We start from the raw sequence: 15,915 nt of genomic DNA, 5'->3' as shown, positions 1-15,915 counted from the left end.
CTGTTCAGCCATTCCACTTCAATCCACCGAATCCCCCCTTTTATCGGATTCAAGTCCCTCTTATCTCCAATCTCCAGTCAAAGCCATCGTGCTATTTCCCATTCTTGGCAATCATTTCGCTGGATTGTTCAAGAAACATACGAACTCTTCATCATGGACTCTGATTCCATCGTCAACCAGCCCGAGGCTCCTTTGAGTCCAGAGTCAATGCTCTCGGATGCGACTGCTATCCCGATCGCTTCGCCAAGCTCAGCCGGCCAGAAGCGTAGCCCATCCCCGGCCAACGATGAGCCTTCAAAGCGTGCGAAGACAGACGAGGATTCCGCCGAATCTAGCGATGACGACCAGCAACTGGACAACGAGAATGAGGAACCTGGAGTCGACATCGCCGCCGAAGCTGAAGAAGCCCGGGGGATCAACGAGTCGCCCGATGACAATACGGAAGATGCCTCCACAGTTCGTCTTCCATATGGGTTCCCACCCATTTCTCGCGGTACGATGCAGGAACTCAAGGAGTGGCTCTCAAGCCATGCCAATGTCAATCCCGACAACCATGTCGCTACGGGGATCCACATCCAGCTCTTGAAACCAATGGAGCCTGAAGAACAAGACATGGAGGAGATTTGCGACATGATGGGTGTTGAAACTGACGGTATCAATTGGAGCGAAGGCATCCACGTTCCGGGAGTCATGGGCCGTGGACGAAAAGCCAGGCCTCATCAACTTGCTGGTAAGTTTCAACGCTATCGATCCTCGTAACTCAGGAACCATCGCTGACATTAGCTGCTACAGGTGCAAACTGGATCTCAAGCGCTCTGGAATCTCCCCTTCGCGCTGCACTCTTGGCGGATGAGTGTGGAACTGGGAAGACGGTACAGATTGGCCTCGCACTGGCTCTTCATTATTACCGTGTGAAGGCTGAAGTCGAGGCGGGAACTTTTAGGCCTCGGGATGAGAACCGAAGGTTCAAACCCAGTATCATCCTGTGCCCTGCCGACCTCGCGTACCAAACCTTCAACGAGTGGTCTCGCTGGTTTCCAAACTTCTTCAAAATCCGCATTTGCCATCGCACTACATACCTCACACGCGATCACTTCACCAGAATGCACATAATGCCTCACAAGAATGGTCTGCAAAACTGGGTCAATGAGAATGCTGCGTCCCATGAAGATATCGAGGTAAGTGATGGCTCCCATACTCTGATATCTGTTTACTAACATGTATTTACCAGACCCTTCGAAGCATCGCGATTGTCCCCTACTTTACAGCAATGAGGCGAATGATATTGCGCAGAGGAAGAGAAGATGGTGGCAATGCTGAGGATGGCAATGCCAATGGCGAAGATGACGCGACCAATGGAGATGACCGCGATACCGATGCCGATGACTCTGACGATGAGGTAGGTAGTCAAGCGCAAGTTGGGCCCAAGGGGAAGAAGCGAAAGACCACCGCAAAGGAGAAGATCGACTTCAAGGTCACTGGACAAAGTTACAACTGGATTATTTGCGACGACGTCTACCCGATACGAGGCCCTCGTCCCCTGACACACAAGCTGATTCACCAACTTGAGCACGAAGCGACACTTGTCACCTCGGCGACGCCACTCCTGAACCAGCAGGATGACATTTAGGGATATGTCACACTGCTATGGAAGCGACAGTGGCCGTTTGTCTTTGCCAATACCGAAGGTGGTATCAAAGCTGAGGTGTATTTTGACAAGGACGCCTGGCCCACTATCAGAGATGGGGGAGAGTTTGGAGGCTTGACCATCGATCACATTATTCAGCCAGATCATGAGCTTGATCCGTCAACCGCCCGTAACAAGCTCATCAGGAACGAATACATCAGGTATATCCGCGAAAAGACAGGGCCATTGTTTCTCATGAACCCCGACCTCTTCCAGGCGTTTCGCGAGATCAAGTTCGAGCGGCCTGAGATGGCACGAGAGGCTATTCGACCTCTTTTGGAAATGTTTTGTCTTCGTCGCGGGATGTTGACACCAGCTATCATGCCCGACGGTACTTCCGTTGTCCCAGGCGAGGGTATCCCCCAAATGTGTATCCGAACAGTCATCCTTCGGTCCTGCAACGACCATGACCAGCAGGACTTGTACCAGATTGCGAAGCATCACTATCCTGATCTCACCTCAGCATCAAATGAGGATGACGAGCACATTGGACATGGTACGATCGACAAAGCCAAGCTCACGTGGGTAAACCCGGCTGTCCTACGAACACTGGCTCTGTCGACAACTAACGTGGAGTTCTGGCCGCTCACCCAGAAGAGAGGCGAGGATGGAAAAACCACGTTCCTTAACTCCAAGCCTATTCAGAACTTGCTGAACAAGCCATCTCGCTTCGAGAGACTCCAGTCTTTTAGTCTCCCTGGAGCAGCCGCTCCTAACGCCGCCCCCACCGCTGCTGCTGACTCGGAAAACATCGAAGAGGCTCTTTGGAAAGATGGAGTGGGCGGCTTGAAATGGTACTTTGGCCAATTGAAGCTTGCCTATGGCGATGATTTGGAATTCCCTTTGGTCCGCGAGGACATCCCAAAGACATTTTGTTCACGAAGCCCCAAGCTTTGTTGGACGATTAACCGGGTCCTGGAGCTCAAGGCACTGGGGAAGCGAGTTTTGATCTTCGTCAATCATCCGCTGACCTCGACGTAAGTTTCCCCGTACCGCTCACTCTCACGATATACTGACTCAACCTTTGGACAGGATCTTGACTGCAATACTTACAAGTCTTTGTGTCGAGACTCTCAACATCCGCAGTAGCCACACCGTAGATAAGCGTGCTCAGATGGTTCGAGAGTTCACCAATCCTCAGAACCGAGCTGAAGCCTTGGTTATGTCGTTCCAGATTGGTGGGTTCGGTCTGAACCTCCAAGGAGCCTGCCATCATGGCATCATCGTCGAGTATCCAGACAACTTGCCTACGATGCTGCATGCGTTTGGTCGTCTCTGGCGAATGGGGCAGGAACGCGAGGTTCACTGGGACGTTTTGTACCTCGAGAAGTCATTTGATGGCTGGACTGAATCACGTATGGCGTCGAAGTATGCTGATATCCTCGCGGCAGAGGGAGACATTCCTGACTTGATTGTCGGGGAATACCGTATCATCTGCGGTTTTGAGCTCATCAAACGATATCTCGGACAGGACAGTAATCGCTACCCCAGAACTCGCGTCACCTGGTCTGAGCAGGATCACCCCCTTGTGGCTCGCGAGGGCCACTTCTACTCAGCAGTAGCCCAGTATCTGACGCAGAACCCCCGGCATATTACGAAGTTTCAAGGTAGAGACCTCTACAAGATCGCACGTCGCTGGACTCCAGAGCATGGAGACTTGACCCTTGACATGATTGAAGGGAGGTCTCCGGTCTTGGTGAATGGGGTTATCTTGGACTCACGAAACCCCTTCACTCCTGGCTATGTTGCAGTCGTGGAGACTGGTAATCTTTACCGTGACCTCGTACAGCGTGACGAGATTCAGTCTAACTTGGCGGTTGATAGAAAACGGTTGGAACTCGAACGGCGGCGACGAGTGGGAAGCTTGGGGTACATGAATGGTTAGTTTTGGTACGGAGTTTCCTGGAATGATGGAACTTGGGCGTTTTGATCACAAATATGGACACATCAATTGGTGGACTGGGCCATCTACAATGGGACTCTGGGAGCACAAGGCTGGGAGGGTATGGTGCTATCTGGTGAATCTGGGATTCGGAGTTTTCTGGCCTGATAACTGCAGCATAAAAGTCCATATTGTGCGATATTAGCTTGCTACACTGGGTTGCTATTTGAATGCTATATTTTTGGTAACCTTCGTTTCCCGTATGCCTCCAGAAAGAGACCGTACGAGAAATCAATCTTTGGGAACCACATGCTTCGAAACTGAGGCGCTTCCGGGTAACGAGCAGATTCCTTGCAAATAAACAACTAAACAACCCCGATCTACGCTGAACTAGCGACCTTTCTCGTCGAGCAGAGCTAAGCGACAACCGTTTGTAGGCACAGTCTCAGCCTCTGTAATGCTATCAAGTGATTGCGTACAATGCTCCTTTGAACCTGAACACCCTACAGCTTCGAAAGAAGCCAATCACAAGAGCCCGAGCGCGAATTCCTGTAGCGGATTTAGCGCATGAGGCTAGCTGTTCCCCGCTATCTTCTCTGACCCTATGTCGTTCACCCCAGATTCAATTCCACCTCTCACAATATCCCAGCCCAAGTCGGTCAACGTTATGAAACGAGTGAAATGCTGCACCGCTTGTCGCCGCCGACACAGAAAATGTGTCACTCAGCCTGGAGCATCGCAATGCGGCACATGTCTAGAGTCAGGGCAGGAGTGTCGGTTTGAGAATGACATTCGGTTCAAACACATTCACTCAGAAGCGCAGAAGGAATCCGGGCGGAAGTGGGCAAAGGTTTCTCAGAAGAGTAAGTCATTTTCAATGAGCCCTCATGTCTGGGCTTTTACTGACCTAGTCTAGTTTCATTCACGACACCTCGTGGGATTGATGGCAAGGTGCCTGAGGAAGCGGACACGAGGCCGGAGACGAATGAGTCGGCGACGCAGCCGATATCTGAAGGGATGATGGAAATATCGATTGACGACCCCGTACACTCCCAACCAGAAGTTGGGTCATTAGAGCAGGTGTTCAGTTATTGGGAGTTGCCTTCAAACATCATCACGGACTCCCCGATTGACCAGAACATGACCCCAGCATATCACGCAGATCACTCAGAGAGTTCGTCACTCCCACGAGCATCCATCCCATTTATTCTTGAGCCCGAAAGGTCCACTCCCAATTCCACTGCTCAAGATTTGACCCACCAAGGCCACAGTCCGGATCCCTTCGAGTTGACGGAGCGAGAGGCCTTTCTCTTCATGACCTACATCCACAAGCTCGCACCTCTTGTAAGAAGTCACCCCTCAAATAGGTCAAAGAACTAACCCTTCAAGTCCGACGCATGTGATGACGCCCGACATTTCGCCCTCGAAGTTCCCCGTCTCGCCCTCCACCAACCCATGATAATGAACGGCCTCCTCGCCCTCGCAAGTCGCTACGACTCCCGCTGCACCAACACCTCCGACGACATCGAAAGCACATTCTATCACAACAAGTGCATAAAACTCCTCATAGAAGCTTTCGCTCAACCGCCCGAGACCTGGGACTCGACGCTCCTCACGGCTGTTGTTATCGCGCGCTTGTACGAGGAGAACGATAATGAGACGGATTCTTACTATCATCACCTCAGTGGGACCCAGAATCTGTTGAATCATGAAGTCATCGCGCGGTTTGTGATGCAAGGTGGGCTGGCTGAAGCGGCGAGCTATCTACGTCTACGTTGTTCGCAAGGAACCGCTTGAGATATGTCTTGAGAACTTTGAGAGGTCAACGGTGTTTCGGAGATCTGATGATTCGGCGTATGCGAACAGAGCTGTCTACAACTTTGCGAGACTGATGAAGCTATTTGTCCAAATGGAAAGTACGGTTGGTGACTTTGGGGAGTGGGAAGCTGTCGAAAGAGAGGTCGAGGAATGGTATAACGCCAGACCGGTTTCATTCAAGCCAATATTTCACAAGGCGGTGGATATCTCGAGCGACAGGCCGTTTCCAGTCATCTGTTTTGCTGCGTCGGTGCCTGGTGAGTTACAGTTTGCCTTCACAATTGTCGTTTGCTAACATGCTCGAGTGGTGGCAATGCAGCATTACTACGCAGCCAAAACTGTTTTATGCTTGCGCGACAGCAAACAGATGACAGACAATTACAGCAGACAAGAACCCGAGGTGCTTCAATACCGGCTCTCTTGTTGGTAAAGGCTGACTGATTGTTAGAACAACATATCTTCATATCTCTGCATGCTGATGGGTCTTGCTCTGTCCAATTCCCATGTCGCAAACGCATTCTATCTGCCAGCACATATGCTTTCACTCTGTATGTTTGCTCCTCTGTCTAAACGTGAGGATGGTTGCTGATGTGAGTTTGTTTGTAGGTGGATACTGCATAAGAGACCCTTGTGTGCAGACACATACCATACAGTATCTGGACGAAGTTGATGATGTGATCAAATGGAAGACAAAGGCACTTATTGGAACTTTGAAGAGGGAGTGGGCCAGTCAAGACTGACACGGAGCTCTGTCCCAACTAACTTAGGAAGTGAAATACAAATGATACACAAGCAAAGGGATGCAATAAAATTTAGGACCTCTATCCCAAGTAACAAAAAGCCTTAGGTAAACTTAGGTAAGCCTCGTATACTTTAGTATAGACTTAAAGGATCTTAGAGTGTGCTGACACACACTCCGCCCCTCCAAGTCCCGTCTGCCTCGCTCCTTGGAACCTCTAACTCTGATAGTTGATATTTCTGTCACCTTATTAGCTGGGGCAGGGATTTTGAGCGCCGCGAATGTCGTGATGACGGCGTCGATACCGTAAATGCCGCTGTTGAACTCATTGACGAGGCGATGGCAATCCTCGTCTGGCCAGTGAGTGGCGACTTCGTGGGCGTTGATTCGACTGGCGAGCATCTTGTCGCTTAAAGTACTGTTGATCTGTTAGCATCTCTTCTGCGAGACCCTTGCTACGACTTGCACTGCGGTCTCGTTCTCCCTGACGATGATCAGCACAGGCTGCTTTCCTTGGCCTTTCAGCTCAGAGACCGCAGTCACTGCATTTCGCATCTTCAAGTCAAGGACTTGTGCCTGGTTGTTGAGAAGAGGCTCCGTGCTCTCTGTGAGATTTGGGTCGTGTTGTAGCGGCTCCATTGTAAGAGATTTTTGTAAGAAGAAGTCTGTTTGCGGTTTCAAATTGAATGGTAATGGAGAAAGTGGATGATAAAAGAGAAATGAAACGGTGAAGAAGTGGAAGTGGTGGTCTTGAACTTGATCTCGAGTGTGAAACGGAAAGAAAGACCCCAGCCACGTCATGCAGACCAAGAGTCCTTCCTGGCCAGGGAAGGGACAAAGGTCCAAAACTTGGAGACGCAATGGCGGAATAACAGAATGAATTTATGCAAAAAAAATTCTAAGCTTAGGATAGATTATCCAAGTCTTTTTATTATTTAGGATAATTTACCTAAATCTTTTTATTATTTAGGATTGAGGGCTAAAGGCACTGGTCGCTCTATCTATACCTTAGTATTACTAGCAGTGCTAGGCACAAACGCTCGCGCGATTAGGTAGACAGACAACCCCATCACATCAAGCTCAATTCAATGTATTACCATCCGCGATCGATCCGTTACACATCCGAACCTGCACATACTCCGAATCCATCCAAGTCTCCTCCAGCTCATCCGCCAACCCAAACTCGTACCAATCATAATTGACCTTCTCCCCAAAATTCCCACGACACTCCGTCCCATCCCCACCAGGAAGACCCCACTCCCTAGCCCGCATCCTCTGACCAACAGGTTCAGTCGAATTGTTGTGCCCGTAGTTACACAGACTGAAGTAGTACTTCCCGCAGATCGACACATAGCAGTGTTTGGGTTCGACGGTCAGCGTGTTGGGGGTAAAGACGATGCCAAAGTCGTCGACGGCATTTTGGAGGTCTTGGTTCGTTGCGCCGCTGGTTTGTGCGCAGGTCCAGCCTTTGGCTTTGCCGAGGCTCGACATTGAGAGAATTCCTGATATTGTGTCGAGGAGCAACTTCTGTTCAGTTTGTTGTTAGCGCTGCGTTAATGCTTGATCTGGAGGTTGCTTCTTACCGTCTTGGGTTCGACTTGGAGAAGTGACTGGAATTGAGATAGCTTCGGGTAATTATGAAGAGATAATAATAATGAATGAACGTTCAGAAGTTAAATATTTCACACCTTAGGGTTAAGACCTGTTCAGATATTAACTTCTGCGGCTGAAGGATAAAAAGTATAGCGGGGTGTTTAGAGGTCTTGCTTCTGATGAATCAGTATTTCAGCCTTTTAAGCTTATCACTGTGACGCTGAAGCGAAAGTCTATCTTCCCGAGTGTGATTCTTAACAGTAATTCTCTCATTGACACTTTTACAATGAGTACCAGACTGTCCCAGGAGTTCAGCGCCTATTTAAGCATTGCTCACGAACTTCGGCCTGTCTGGCAGGATAATATTCAAAGTTCCCTACTCACCCTTATCCAAGACTTGCCCGATCGGTCCATCGCTTACCCGTCTAGCCCCGTGGTGAATGGCTTCATAACGAATCCTAATGGAACGAAGACGGTTAATGAGTTAGTCTCATCGCTGACTCAGTGCACGCTGTTGACTATTTAAACGTTGGTCCTTTGTTCTTACTATTCCTTTCTCCCCAACGTTCCAAACTAAAACACAAAGCTTCTCAATAATATACCTACATCGTCCTCAACTTATCTTATCCTCATCCAAGCTACTCCCGACAAACCATCTCAACGATGTATTCGCCACCTTACAAGTGGACAGCCACGCAGGCGCTTGAACTGCTCAAGAATGATACCATCTCCGTGGAAACATATGCCCAGTCGCTCCTTGATCGAATCCATGAGAGATCGCACTATCAAAGCATGGGCGTATCTCGGTAAGCTCTCTTAAAAAGATGGATGAAACAGAGGTTCATCTCATGGCTAACGGCCAACAAGATCCCGATCTCGTTCTGACCCAAGCTCGGTTCCTTGACAGACTTCCCGCTGACCAGAGAGGACCTTTGCACGGTCTTGCCATCGGAATCAAGGATATCATGGACACGAAAGGTATGGTGTGAAGACAATATATATGATAATGGCTCACTTTTGTTAGACATGCCTACAGAGTATGGCTCTCGCATCTACGACAGACACCAGCCAAGTTTCGACTCCCATGCTGTCGCGACTCTTAGAGCAGCTGGCGCACTTATCTTTGGTTAGCAACACACAAAATTCCCCGTTTCCATAGTCTCTAACTCAAGTTCTAGACAAGACGACGACGACTGAATTCGCGGTAGCAAACTACGGACCCTGGACGGCGAATCCCCATGACCCGAAGCACACTCCCGGCGGCTCCTCAAGTGGTTCAGCAGCAACCGTAGCAGATTTCCAAGTCCCCCTAAGCCTCGGCTCACAAACTGGGGGCAGTGTCATTCGCCCTGCATCTTACACCGACGTGTTTGCCCTGAAACCGACCTTTGGTGCCATTTCGACTGAAGGGCAGAAGCCCTGCGCGCCAAACTTTGACACAATTGGGTTCTTTGCACGTAGCATTGATGATCTGCAGTTACTAGCCGATGTCTTTGGTCTCAAGGATGATGATACCCCTAAAGATATACCACTTGACCAAATTTCTGTCGCCGTGATCAGGACACCGTTCTGGTCCTCAGGTGGAGCCAGTACGCACAACACCATGAATATTTCCATCAACGTCCTTGAGAGAAACGGTATCAAAGTCGAAGACGTGTCCTTCCCAGCAGAAGTCTCAGACCCCGAGGTGCTGGGAAGAGTCCAAGATATCATCATTCAGAGCGAAGCACGCGTGTCGCTATTACCAGAGTATCGCCTTAACAAAGCAAAATTGGGGTATGAAGTCCGTGATATTGTCGAAAACAAGCCAAACATCACTCAAGAAGAATTGAGGGATGCATATGATTTGCACGCCAAAATGAGGACTATCGTCAATGAACTGGCTCAGAAATGCGACGTCATGCTCGCACCGAGTGCCGTAGACGATGCACCCGTTGGTCTGGATGACATGGGAAGTCCGATCTTCAATACTCTTTGGACAGTAAGTTTTTCTCCATTAATCCATATGCATTGCCATACTAACTGTATTTAGGGATTTCATATGCCAGTCATAAACATACCCTCGTCTTTCGGCCCATGGGGTATGCCTGTTGGTGTATCACTCGTTGCTCCAAGATTCCATGACCAGCAGTTATTGCAGACGGCGAAGGCGATTGGAGAGGTATTGATGGCCGATGGTATAGGTAGGAGACGAGATGCGGAAGGATTCTGGAACACGAATTGGTAGTTGATTCAACACCTTATTGTGTATTCTGTATTTATGTTCATAGTTTCGAGGAATTAGCTTTTGTTCTTGGGGAAGAGACTTGTCAATGCGCTCCATGATATGATTAACCGCGTGACACTGAGAATGCTCCAAAAAGGGCATCCTCCCTTACCCCCGGAAATATACCGAGTCTCTTCTACGCTTCTTCTGGTGGTCATTCGATAAACAAACCTGGAACACGGGCCGCATTCCCTACCGAATATTTCTCCACTAAGCATAGCGCCCCAAAATAAGCATAACACCCCGCATGTCACCACCAGCACGTAGCATTCCGCTGGCTCTCTTTCCCATTGAGGCTCTACAACGCACTCGCGGTATTTATCCGCACCGCAGATCCCTCCCTCACATAAAACCTCGTCCCATCTCACCTCTCACACCCACTTTGTTCTCACACTCTCATCCTCACCATGTCGAGCACAGCGACACAAACCCAGGAGCCCATTGAGCTTACTACTCTGGAAGGATGTCACGTCCGCGGTAAAGAGCTCGAAGAGCAACCTTCGCTGCCACCGGATGATATTCCCCCGCCGTATGCGTCGGCGCAGGTGCAGCGATGGAATTATCCTAGGGGAAATATAGCCAAGCTGGCTTTTGCTTTTCTGTCGTTTATCATTGCGGGGATGAATGATGCGGCTGTTGGAGTATGTTTCCCCATCGAATCTAATTGACTTTGCTAACGATGTAGGCTTTAATCCCATACGTACGTTGATCAACCCTGTCAAACTACTCCTCTAACAATCGCAGCTCGAAACATACTACGATCTAAGCTACACCATCATCTCCCTCATCTTCCTCACCCCCTTCGCAGGCTACTCCGTCGCCGCATTCACCAACGCCCGCATCCACATGAAATTCGGCCAACGCGGCGTCGCCATCATGGCGCCAATCTGCCACCTCATAACCTTCATCGCCCTCGCCCTACACCCTCCCTACCCCGTCCTCGTAGTCTGCAACATAATGAGCGGTTTCGGAAACGGACTAACAGACGCATGTTTCTGCGCTTGGGTCGGAGCCATGGATAAAGCGAATACCGTGCAGGGCTTCCTACACGCTTTTTACTCGTTTGGCGCTTTGTTCTCGCCGCTTATCGCGACGAGTATGGTTGTTTCGGCGGGTTTGCCTTGGTATACGTTTTACTACGTTATGGTGAGTCGCCATCTATGTGATGTGCTTTGTGCTGGCTGACGGTGTAGATTGGTATTTCTGTGGTGGAGTGGGTTGGTTTGACGATTGCGTTTTGGCAGCAGACTGGGGCGGTGTATCAGGCTGAGCATGCTGCGAATAATGCGGAGGGTAGTGGTGCTGGAACCAGAGAGGCTTTGAAGTCAAGGGTTACCTGGCTTTGCGCATTGTTCTTCTTTGCATACATGGGTGTTGAAGGTATGTCTCCGTGATCCTGATCTTGAAACAGAGTGCTCATTCTTTTAGTCGGTCTTGGTGGATGGGTCGTCACTTTCATGCTCCGTGTTCGAAAAGCTTCAGCCTATGCCTCTGGTGCATCAGGAACTGGCTTCTGGGCTGGTATGGCTCTCGGGCGCGCATGTCTTGGCTTCGTAACCGAACGATTCGGCGAGAGACTCTGTCTGTCGATCTATCTCCTCATCTGCATCGGTCTCCAACTCCTTTTCTGGCTTGTACCCAAATTCATCGTATCAGCCGTTGCCGTCGCCTTTCTTGGCTTTTTCCTCGGCCCCTTGTTCCCGGGGGCGGTCATGGTCACAGCCAAACTTCTACCAGCCAAGATTCACGTATCGGCTATTGGATTTGCCATGGCTATCGGTGGTACTGGCGGAACGGTGTTCCCGTTCGCCATTGGAGCTATTGCTAACCATAAGGGTGTTGGTGTTTTGCAGCCAATTATTCTTGCTCTGATTACTGTTGTTGCTGGTGTTTGGTTGAGCTTCCCCAGGATCAAGAAGAAGGATTAGGACACTGCAGCTGGCGATGCTGTTGCAGCTCAACGGCCAGAGCGGGACTGCTATTTTACAGCTCGGTCATGATGCAAGAATTATTATGAGAGGCATATGTGGGACGAAGTTAGTTGAATGGGTAGTAGAATCACTCGATGAGCGTCCTTTAAAGGGATATCTCAGTACAGGAGTGGCCATTAAGGAGATATCACCATTGGTGCTATCATGAAGCATTGGAAATTTTCCTTTTTACTCCCCATTACGAAGGTCCATCATAATACATACTCTTCTTGATGTGTCATCTTTATTTCCGCCTCATCTACCCCAGATTCCGTTTCGCCGACGACCAGTAGCTGTAACGGCAGCTCGGGAAGAACCCCGATCTTAATATCCGGGGTACGCACTTCAACCAATCCAACCCCTCCAAACCGTCTTTTCTATGGATCTCTACGGCCAATACTCCCCCAAACTGTCGATCTTGAACCGTCCATCGGCCAGAATTACCCACTAAAGAGCCGGCATTCTCTCAACATGCCCCATCGGCCGAATGCCCGTGTTCACACTCCAGCAACTGCGTTACACCCAAACTCGTATCATTATAATACCCTGACACTTCCATTCCCTCTCATTCTTACCACTATCACAATCTCGCAATCTCACGCCAAAATGTCTAAACCAATCGTCCTCCATCTCGGCGACGACATCAAATGGAACCATGATCTCTACAAGACCTTCACATCTCACTTCGAGATCAAGCGCTCGCACAGCATGTCCCGCCCGGACTTCATCAACGCCCTCAAGCAAAAGACCTTTGGTGACTTTTTCGCCATCTACAGACCGTTCTGGAACACAGGCGGTGAGATGGGAAATTGGGATGATGAATTGATCTCTCTTCTCCCCGCATCGTGTAAGATTTATGCTAGTGCAGGAGCGGGCTTTGACTGGGTTGATACAGCTGCACTTGCAAAGCGAGGTACGTTCACCACTCCACTACTTGAATTACAGTTTGTTAATGAAGATTGTCTAGGCGTCACGTATTGCAACGCAGCAGCCGCTTGCACTGAATCCGTAGCTGACGCAGCAATCTGGCTCATCATCTCCGTCTTCCGCAACCTCAGCTGGTCCAGCACAGCAGCCCGCTCAGGCGACAAGGACAAATTCATCGATGCTAACAAGAACCTCGCCCCCGTGTCCCGCAACCCCAGCGGCTTCACCCTTGGAATCATCGGTTTCGGGCGCATTGGCCGCCGCATCGCTGAAAAAGCGTATAAAGCACTTGACATGAAGATCATCTACAACGACATCGCCCAAATGCCCTCGTCAATTGAAGAACCCCTCAACGCAACCTTCAAATCATCAGATGCTCTCCTCGCTGAGGCAGACTGCGTCGTCGTCGCTACACCCTTCGCCGGCGAAACGCTGCTTAACAAAGCTGGTTTATCAAAGATGAAGCGTGGTGCAAAACTAGTTAACATTGCGCGTGGAAAACTCATCAACGAAGCTGATCTCGTTGAAGCGCTTTCTAGCGGTCATTTATCAGGCGCTGGACTAGACGTCTTTGAGAATGAGCCGTACATCAGCCCGGAGCTGCTAAAGATGAAGAACGTGGAGTTGTTATCGCACAACGCGGGTGCGAGTCTGGATTCACATATTGGCTTTGAGAAATTGGGGATGGAGAATATCATGGAGTTTTCGAGGACAGGGAAGGCGATTTCGCCGGTCAATGCTCACTTGATCAAGCAGAGCAAGTTGTAATTCTTGGTGTTAAAAATGATATGTCGTTAGTTTGAAGGATGGTTGTTTACTCAATGTGATACACTTCTGGTTCCCTTTGATTAGGAATTGTCTTTTTGATAATTGATCTACAGAAGGATCGGGGCTTAGATCAAAAAATGCCGCGATCTCGTTGGATGCTCCTTTGGGTGCATGCATAAAGACGTGCGTTTAGCGGCTGACGGATGAAACGTGACATCTCTCAGGTCAGATCCTTCACCAACACCAGGATCAACCAATCCTTTCATCACTACGCTTCCTTCACTACTCACATGGTAAACCATTCTCAATTCACTAATACCTTGAAACATTCTCAGTCTCGGCTCACACCTTGACATTCTCATCCATCCTCCTAACTGGCCATCTATCCGCCATCCCAATCTCATCACCACACAAAACACCCAGAAACAATCTCAATTAAACGCTCCAACAAATCACGATCCCCAAATCACCTCCTCGGAGCATTTCTACCAAATCGGCCCGTTACTGGCCCTCTCGAGATGAAAGGAGCATGGACTTCATCCCCCTCTTGAACCCTTGTTTCAAACATTCGCACTAGTCCAACAAATCACATCGCCCATCAGCACATCTACCATCAGATGAAACCCCGTTTCATCCTTTCCCTCAGATATATATTAAAGCTGTTTCTGAATACCCCGGTTTATAATGCATCTCGAATGTTTCCGACCTGCGATCCCTGGGAATATCACCACTGAGTCTTTTTTATGAACTGAAACATATGACGGGTTGTAGTATATAGATGTAGTAATTGACCAGAATTAATCGCGCTCTGTAGCTTTCTATATCACATTCTTTTTAAGTCATTCTTTGATAGAATGCGTTCATTCCTTATTTTAGCTTGCCTTCTCGGCACCGCTCTATCCGCTCCTTTTAAAACATCTTCTCTCGATACCACCCGCGAAGGCTTTCTCAAAGTTCATCCAGGCGGTACAAACGATGTTGAAGTAACAGATAACAATCTCCTCAACGGCACGTACGCAAGAAACAAAACTCGTGTTTTGACACACCGCGCTGAACAAGCGACGTTGCCACTGAAGCTGGTGAACAACTTCAACGGCGGAAACGTCAGAGCCTACATCTCAGGGCTGGACTCTGACGGTACTGTCGTCTTCATCGGCGCGAGTGGAAATCTTGTGTATCCTAAATCAGGAGGCTCCAAAGTCCCTGTTGAGATCAAGGATAACATCGCTATTCCTCTTCCGGCACAGGGTCAGACTCTTGAGTTTACGGTTCCTATCTCTATGAGTTCAGGGCGTGTTTATTTCGCCAATCAAGATCTTCACTTTTTTGTCGTTGACATTGGAAGTGGCGATGGTTTAGTCCAGCCCTCTGTTACGAATCTTCAAGATCCTAGTGCTGGTGTAGACTGGGGTTTTGTGGAATTCACCTACACGAATGGTGTTCTATACGCCAACATCAGTTATGTCGACTTTGTCGGTATTCCTCTCGGGATGGGCCTTTCTCTCAAAGATGGGAGTACGCAGTCGTGTGCTGGACTTGAGTCTGGTGCTGTGAGCAAGATCTGCGATGATCTTGTTAAGCAGAAAGATAAAGATGGGAGAGCTTGGACGTTTATGTGCATTGCGAATGCGCAGGGTAAACCAGTCCGTGTGCTTTCGCCGGGGAATCAGTATGATCTTGAACCGATTACCTTTGGGGATTATTGGGATACGTATGTCAATGATGTGTGGAGTAAATACTCTTCTCAAGACCTCATCATCAACACGCAGTCTGAAGCAGGCAATGTCAAGTGCCGCGTCACAGGGGACCAGCTCACTTGTGACGGTGACAACCGAGGATACGGCAAACCCAACACCAAAGACATCTGGGGCTGCAACAGCGGACCATTCACTGTAATTGAAGGTGATAATGCAGTTCACGCAGCTGTGGTTCCTCGGCTCTGCGCCGCGTTTGTTCGAACTACACTCCTTGTTGACGGAGGCGATACACAGCCCAAGTTGGGGCAGGAATCGTACTACAAGAATGATCCTACGAGTCATTATAGTCGCATTGTACATTCTTATGAGGTTGATGGCAAGGGATATGCGTTTCCGTATGATGATGTCAATCCGGATGGGAATGAGAACGCTTCGGGTGTTGTTTCGGGCGAGCCGGAGACTTTGACGATTTTTGTTGGTGGACCTTCTACATAGGAGATGTCTGTATATTATTTACTTCTTGTAAGAGTATGTTATTGATCATGATCATTGTATTCTCAGTGTTTGT

General features: G+C 49.2%; 7 protein-coding genes across 7 annotated transcripts; 6 read left to right on the top strand and 1 right to left on the bottom strand.

The window, feature by feature from the left end:
- Positions 1-153: 153 nt before the first annotated feature.
- Positions 154-3,572, top strand: FSUBG_19 (transcription regulatory SNF2; the record flags this gene model as incomplete). Its single annotated transcript, XM_036679614.1, has 5 exons — positions 154-730; positions 793-1,178; positions 1,232-1,585; positions 1,661-2,664; positions 2,720-3,572. The coding sequence occupies 5 exons, from the start codon at positions 154-156 to the stop codon at positions 3,570-3,572; spliced, it is 3,174 nt and encodes a 1,057-aa protein (XP_036544157.1).
- Positions 3,573-4,173: 601 nt separating this feature from the next.
- FSUBG_18 (transcription regulatory SNF2) lies at positions 4,174-5,366 on the top strand (the record flags this gene model as incomplete). The annotated part of the gene is made up of 3 exons (XM_036679504.1): positions 4,174-4,432; positions 4,486-4,913; positions 4,959-5,366. The coding sequence occupies 3 exons, from the start codon at positions 4,174-4,176 to the stop codon at positions 5,364-5,366; spliced, it is 1,095 nt and encodes a 364-aa protein (XP_036544156.1).
- An 874-nt stretch (positions 5,367-6,240) lies between these two features.
- On the bottom strand, positions 6,241-7,617 carry FSUBG_17 (uncharacterized protein; the record flags this gene model as incomplete). The annotated part of the gene is made up of 2 exons (XM_036679394.1): positions 6,241-6,544; positions 7,265-7,617. The coding sequence occupies 2 exons, from the start codon at positions 7,615-7,617 to the stop codon at positions 6,241-6,243; spliced, it is 657 nt and encodes a 218-aa protein (XP_036544155.1).
- A 926-nt stretch (positions 7,618-8,543) lies between these two features.
- Positions 8,544-9,946, top strand: FSUBG_16 (amidase; the record flags this gene model as incomplete). Its single annotated transcript, XM_036679283.1, has 4 exons — positions 8,544-8,697; positions 8,744-8,845; positions 8,898-9,700; positions 9,752-9,946. 4 exons carry the CDS (start codon positions 8,544-8,546, stop codon positions 9,944-9,946), a joined length of 1,254 nt encoding a protein of 417 aa, XP_036544154.1.
- A 446-nt stretch (positions 9,947-10,392) lies between these two features.
- FSUBG_15 (major facilitator superfamily transporter) lies at positions 10,393-11,913 on the top strand (the record flags this gene model as incomplete). The annotated part of the gene is made up of 5 exons (XM_036679172.1): positions 10,393-10,626; positions 10,671-10,685; positions 10,730-11,131; positions 11,179-11,365; positions 11,414-11,913. The coding sequence occupies 5 exons, from the start codon at positions 10,393-10,395 to the stop codon at positions 11,911-11,913; spliced, it is 1,338 nt and encodes a 445-aa protein (XP_036544153.1).
- A 648-nt stretch (positions 11,914-12,561) lies between these two features.
- FSUBG_14 (alcohol dehydrogenase) lies at positions 12,562-13,650 on the top strand (the record flags this gene model as incomplete). Its single annotated transcript, XM_036678948.1, has 2 exons — positions 12,562-12,868; positions 12,923-13,650. 2 exons carry the CDS (start codon positions 12,562-12,564, stop codon positions 13,648-13,650), a joined length of 1,035 nt encoding a protein of 344 aa, XP_036544152.1.
- Positions 13,651-14,504: 854 nt separating this feature from the next.
- FSUBG_13 (laminaripentaose-producing beta-1 3-glucanase) lies at positions 14,505-15,842 on the top strand (the record flags this gene model as incomplete). The annotated part of the gene is made up of 1 exon (XM_036677844.1): positions 14,505-15,842. The coding sequence occupies one exon, from the start codon at positions 14,505-14,507 to the stop codon at positions 15,840-15,842; it is 1,338 nt and encodes a 445-aa protein (XP_036544151.1).
- Positions 15,843-15,915: the final 73 nt, after the last annotated feature.

The sequence above is a fragment of the Fusarium subglutinans genome, assembly GCF_013396075.1.
Source record: "Fusarium subglutinans strain NRRL 66333 chromosome Unknown NRRL66333_c0000001, whole genome shotgun sequence".
Lineage (NCBI taxonomy): Eukaryota > Fungi > Ascomycota > Sordariomycetes > Hypocreales > Nectriaceae > Fusarium > Fusarium subglutinans.
The sequence above is the reverse complement of the archived record's forward strand: the minus strand, read 5'-3'. Positions and strand labels throughout refer to the sequence as shown.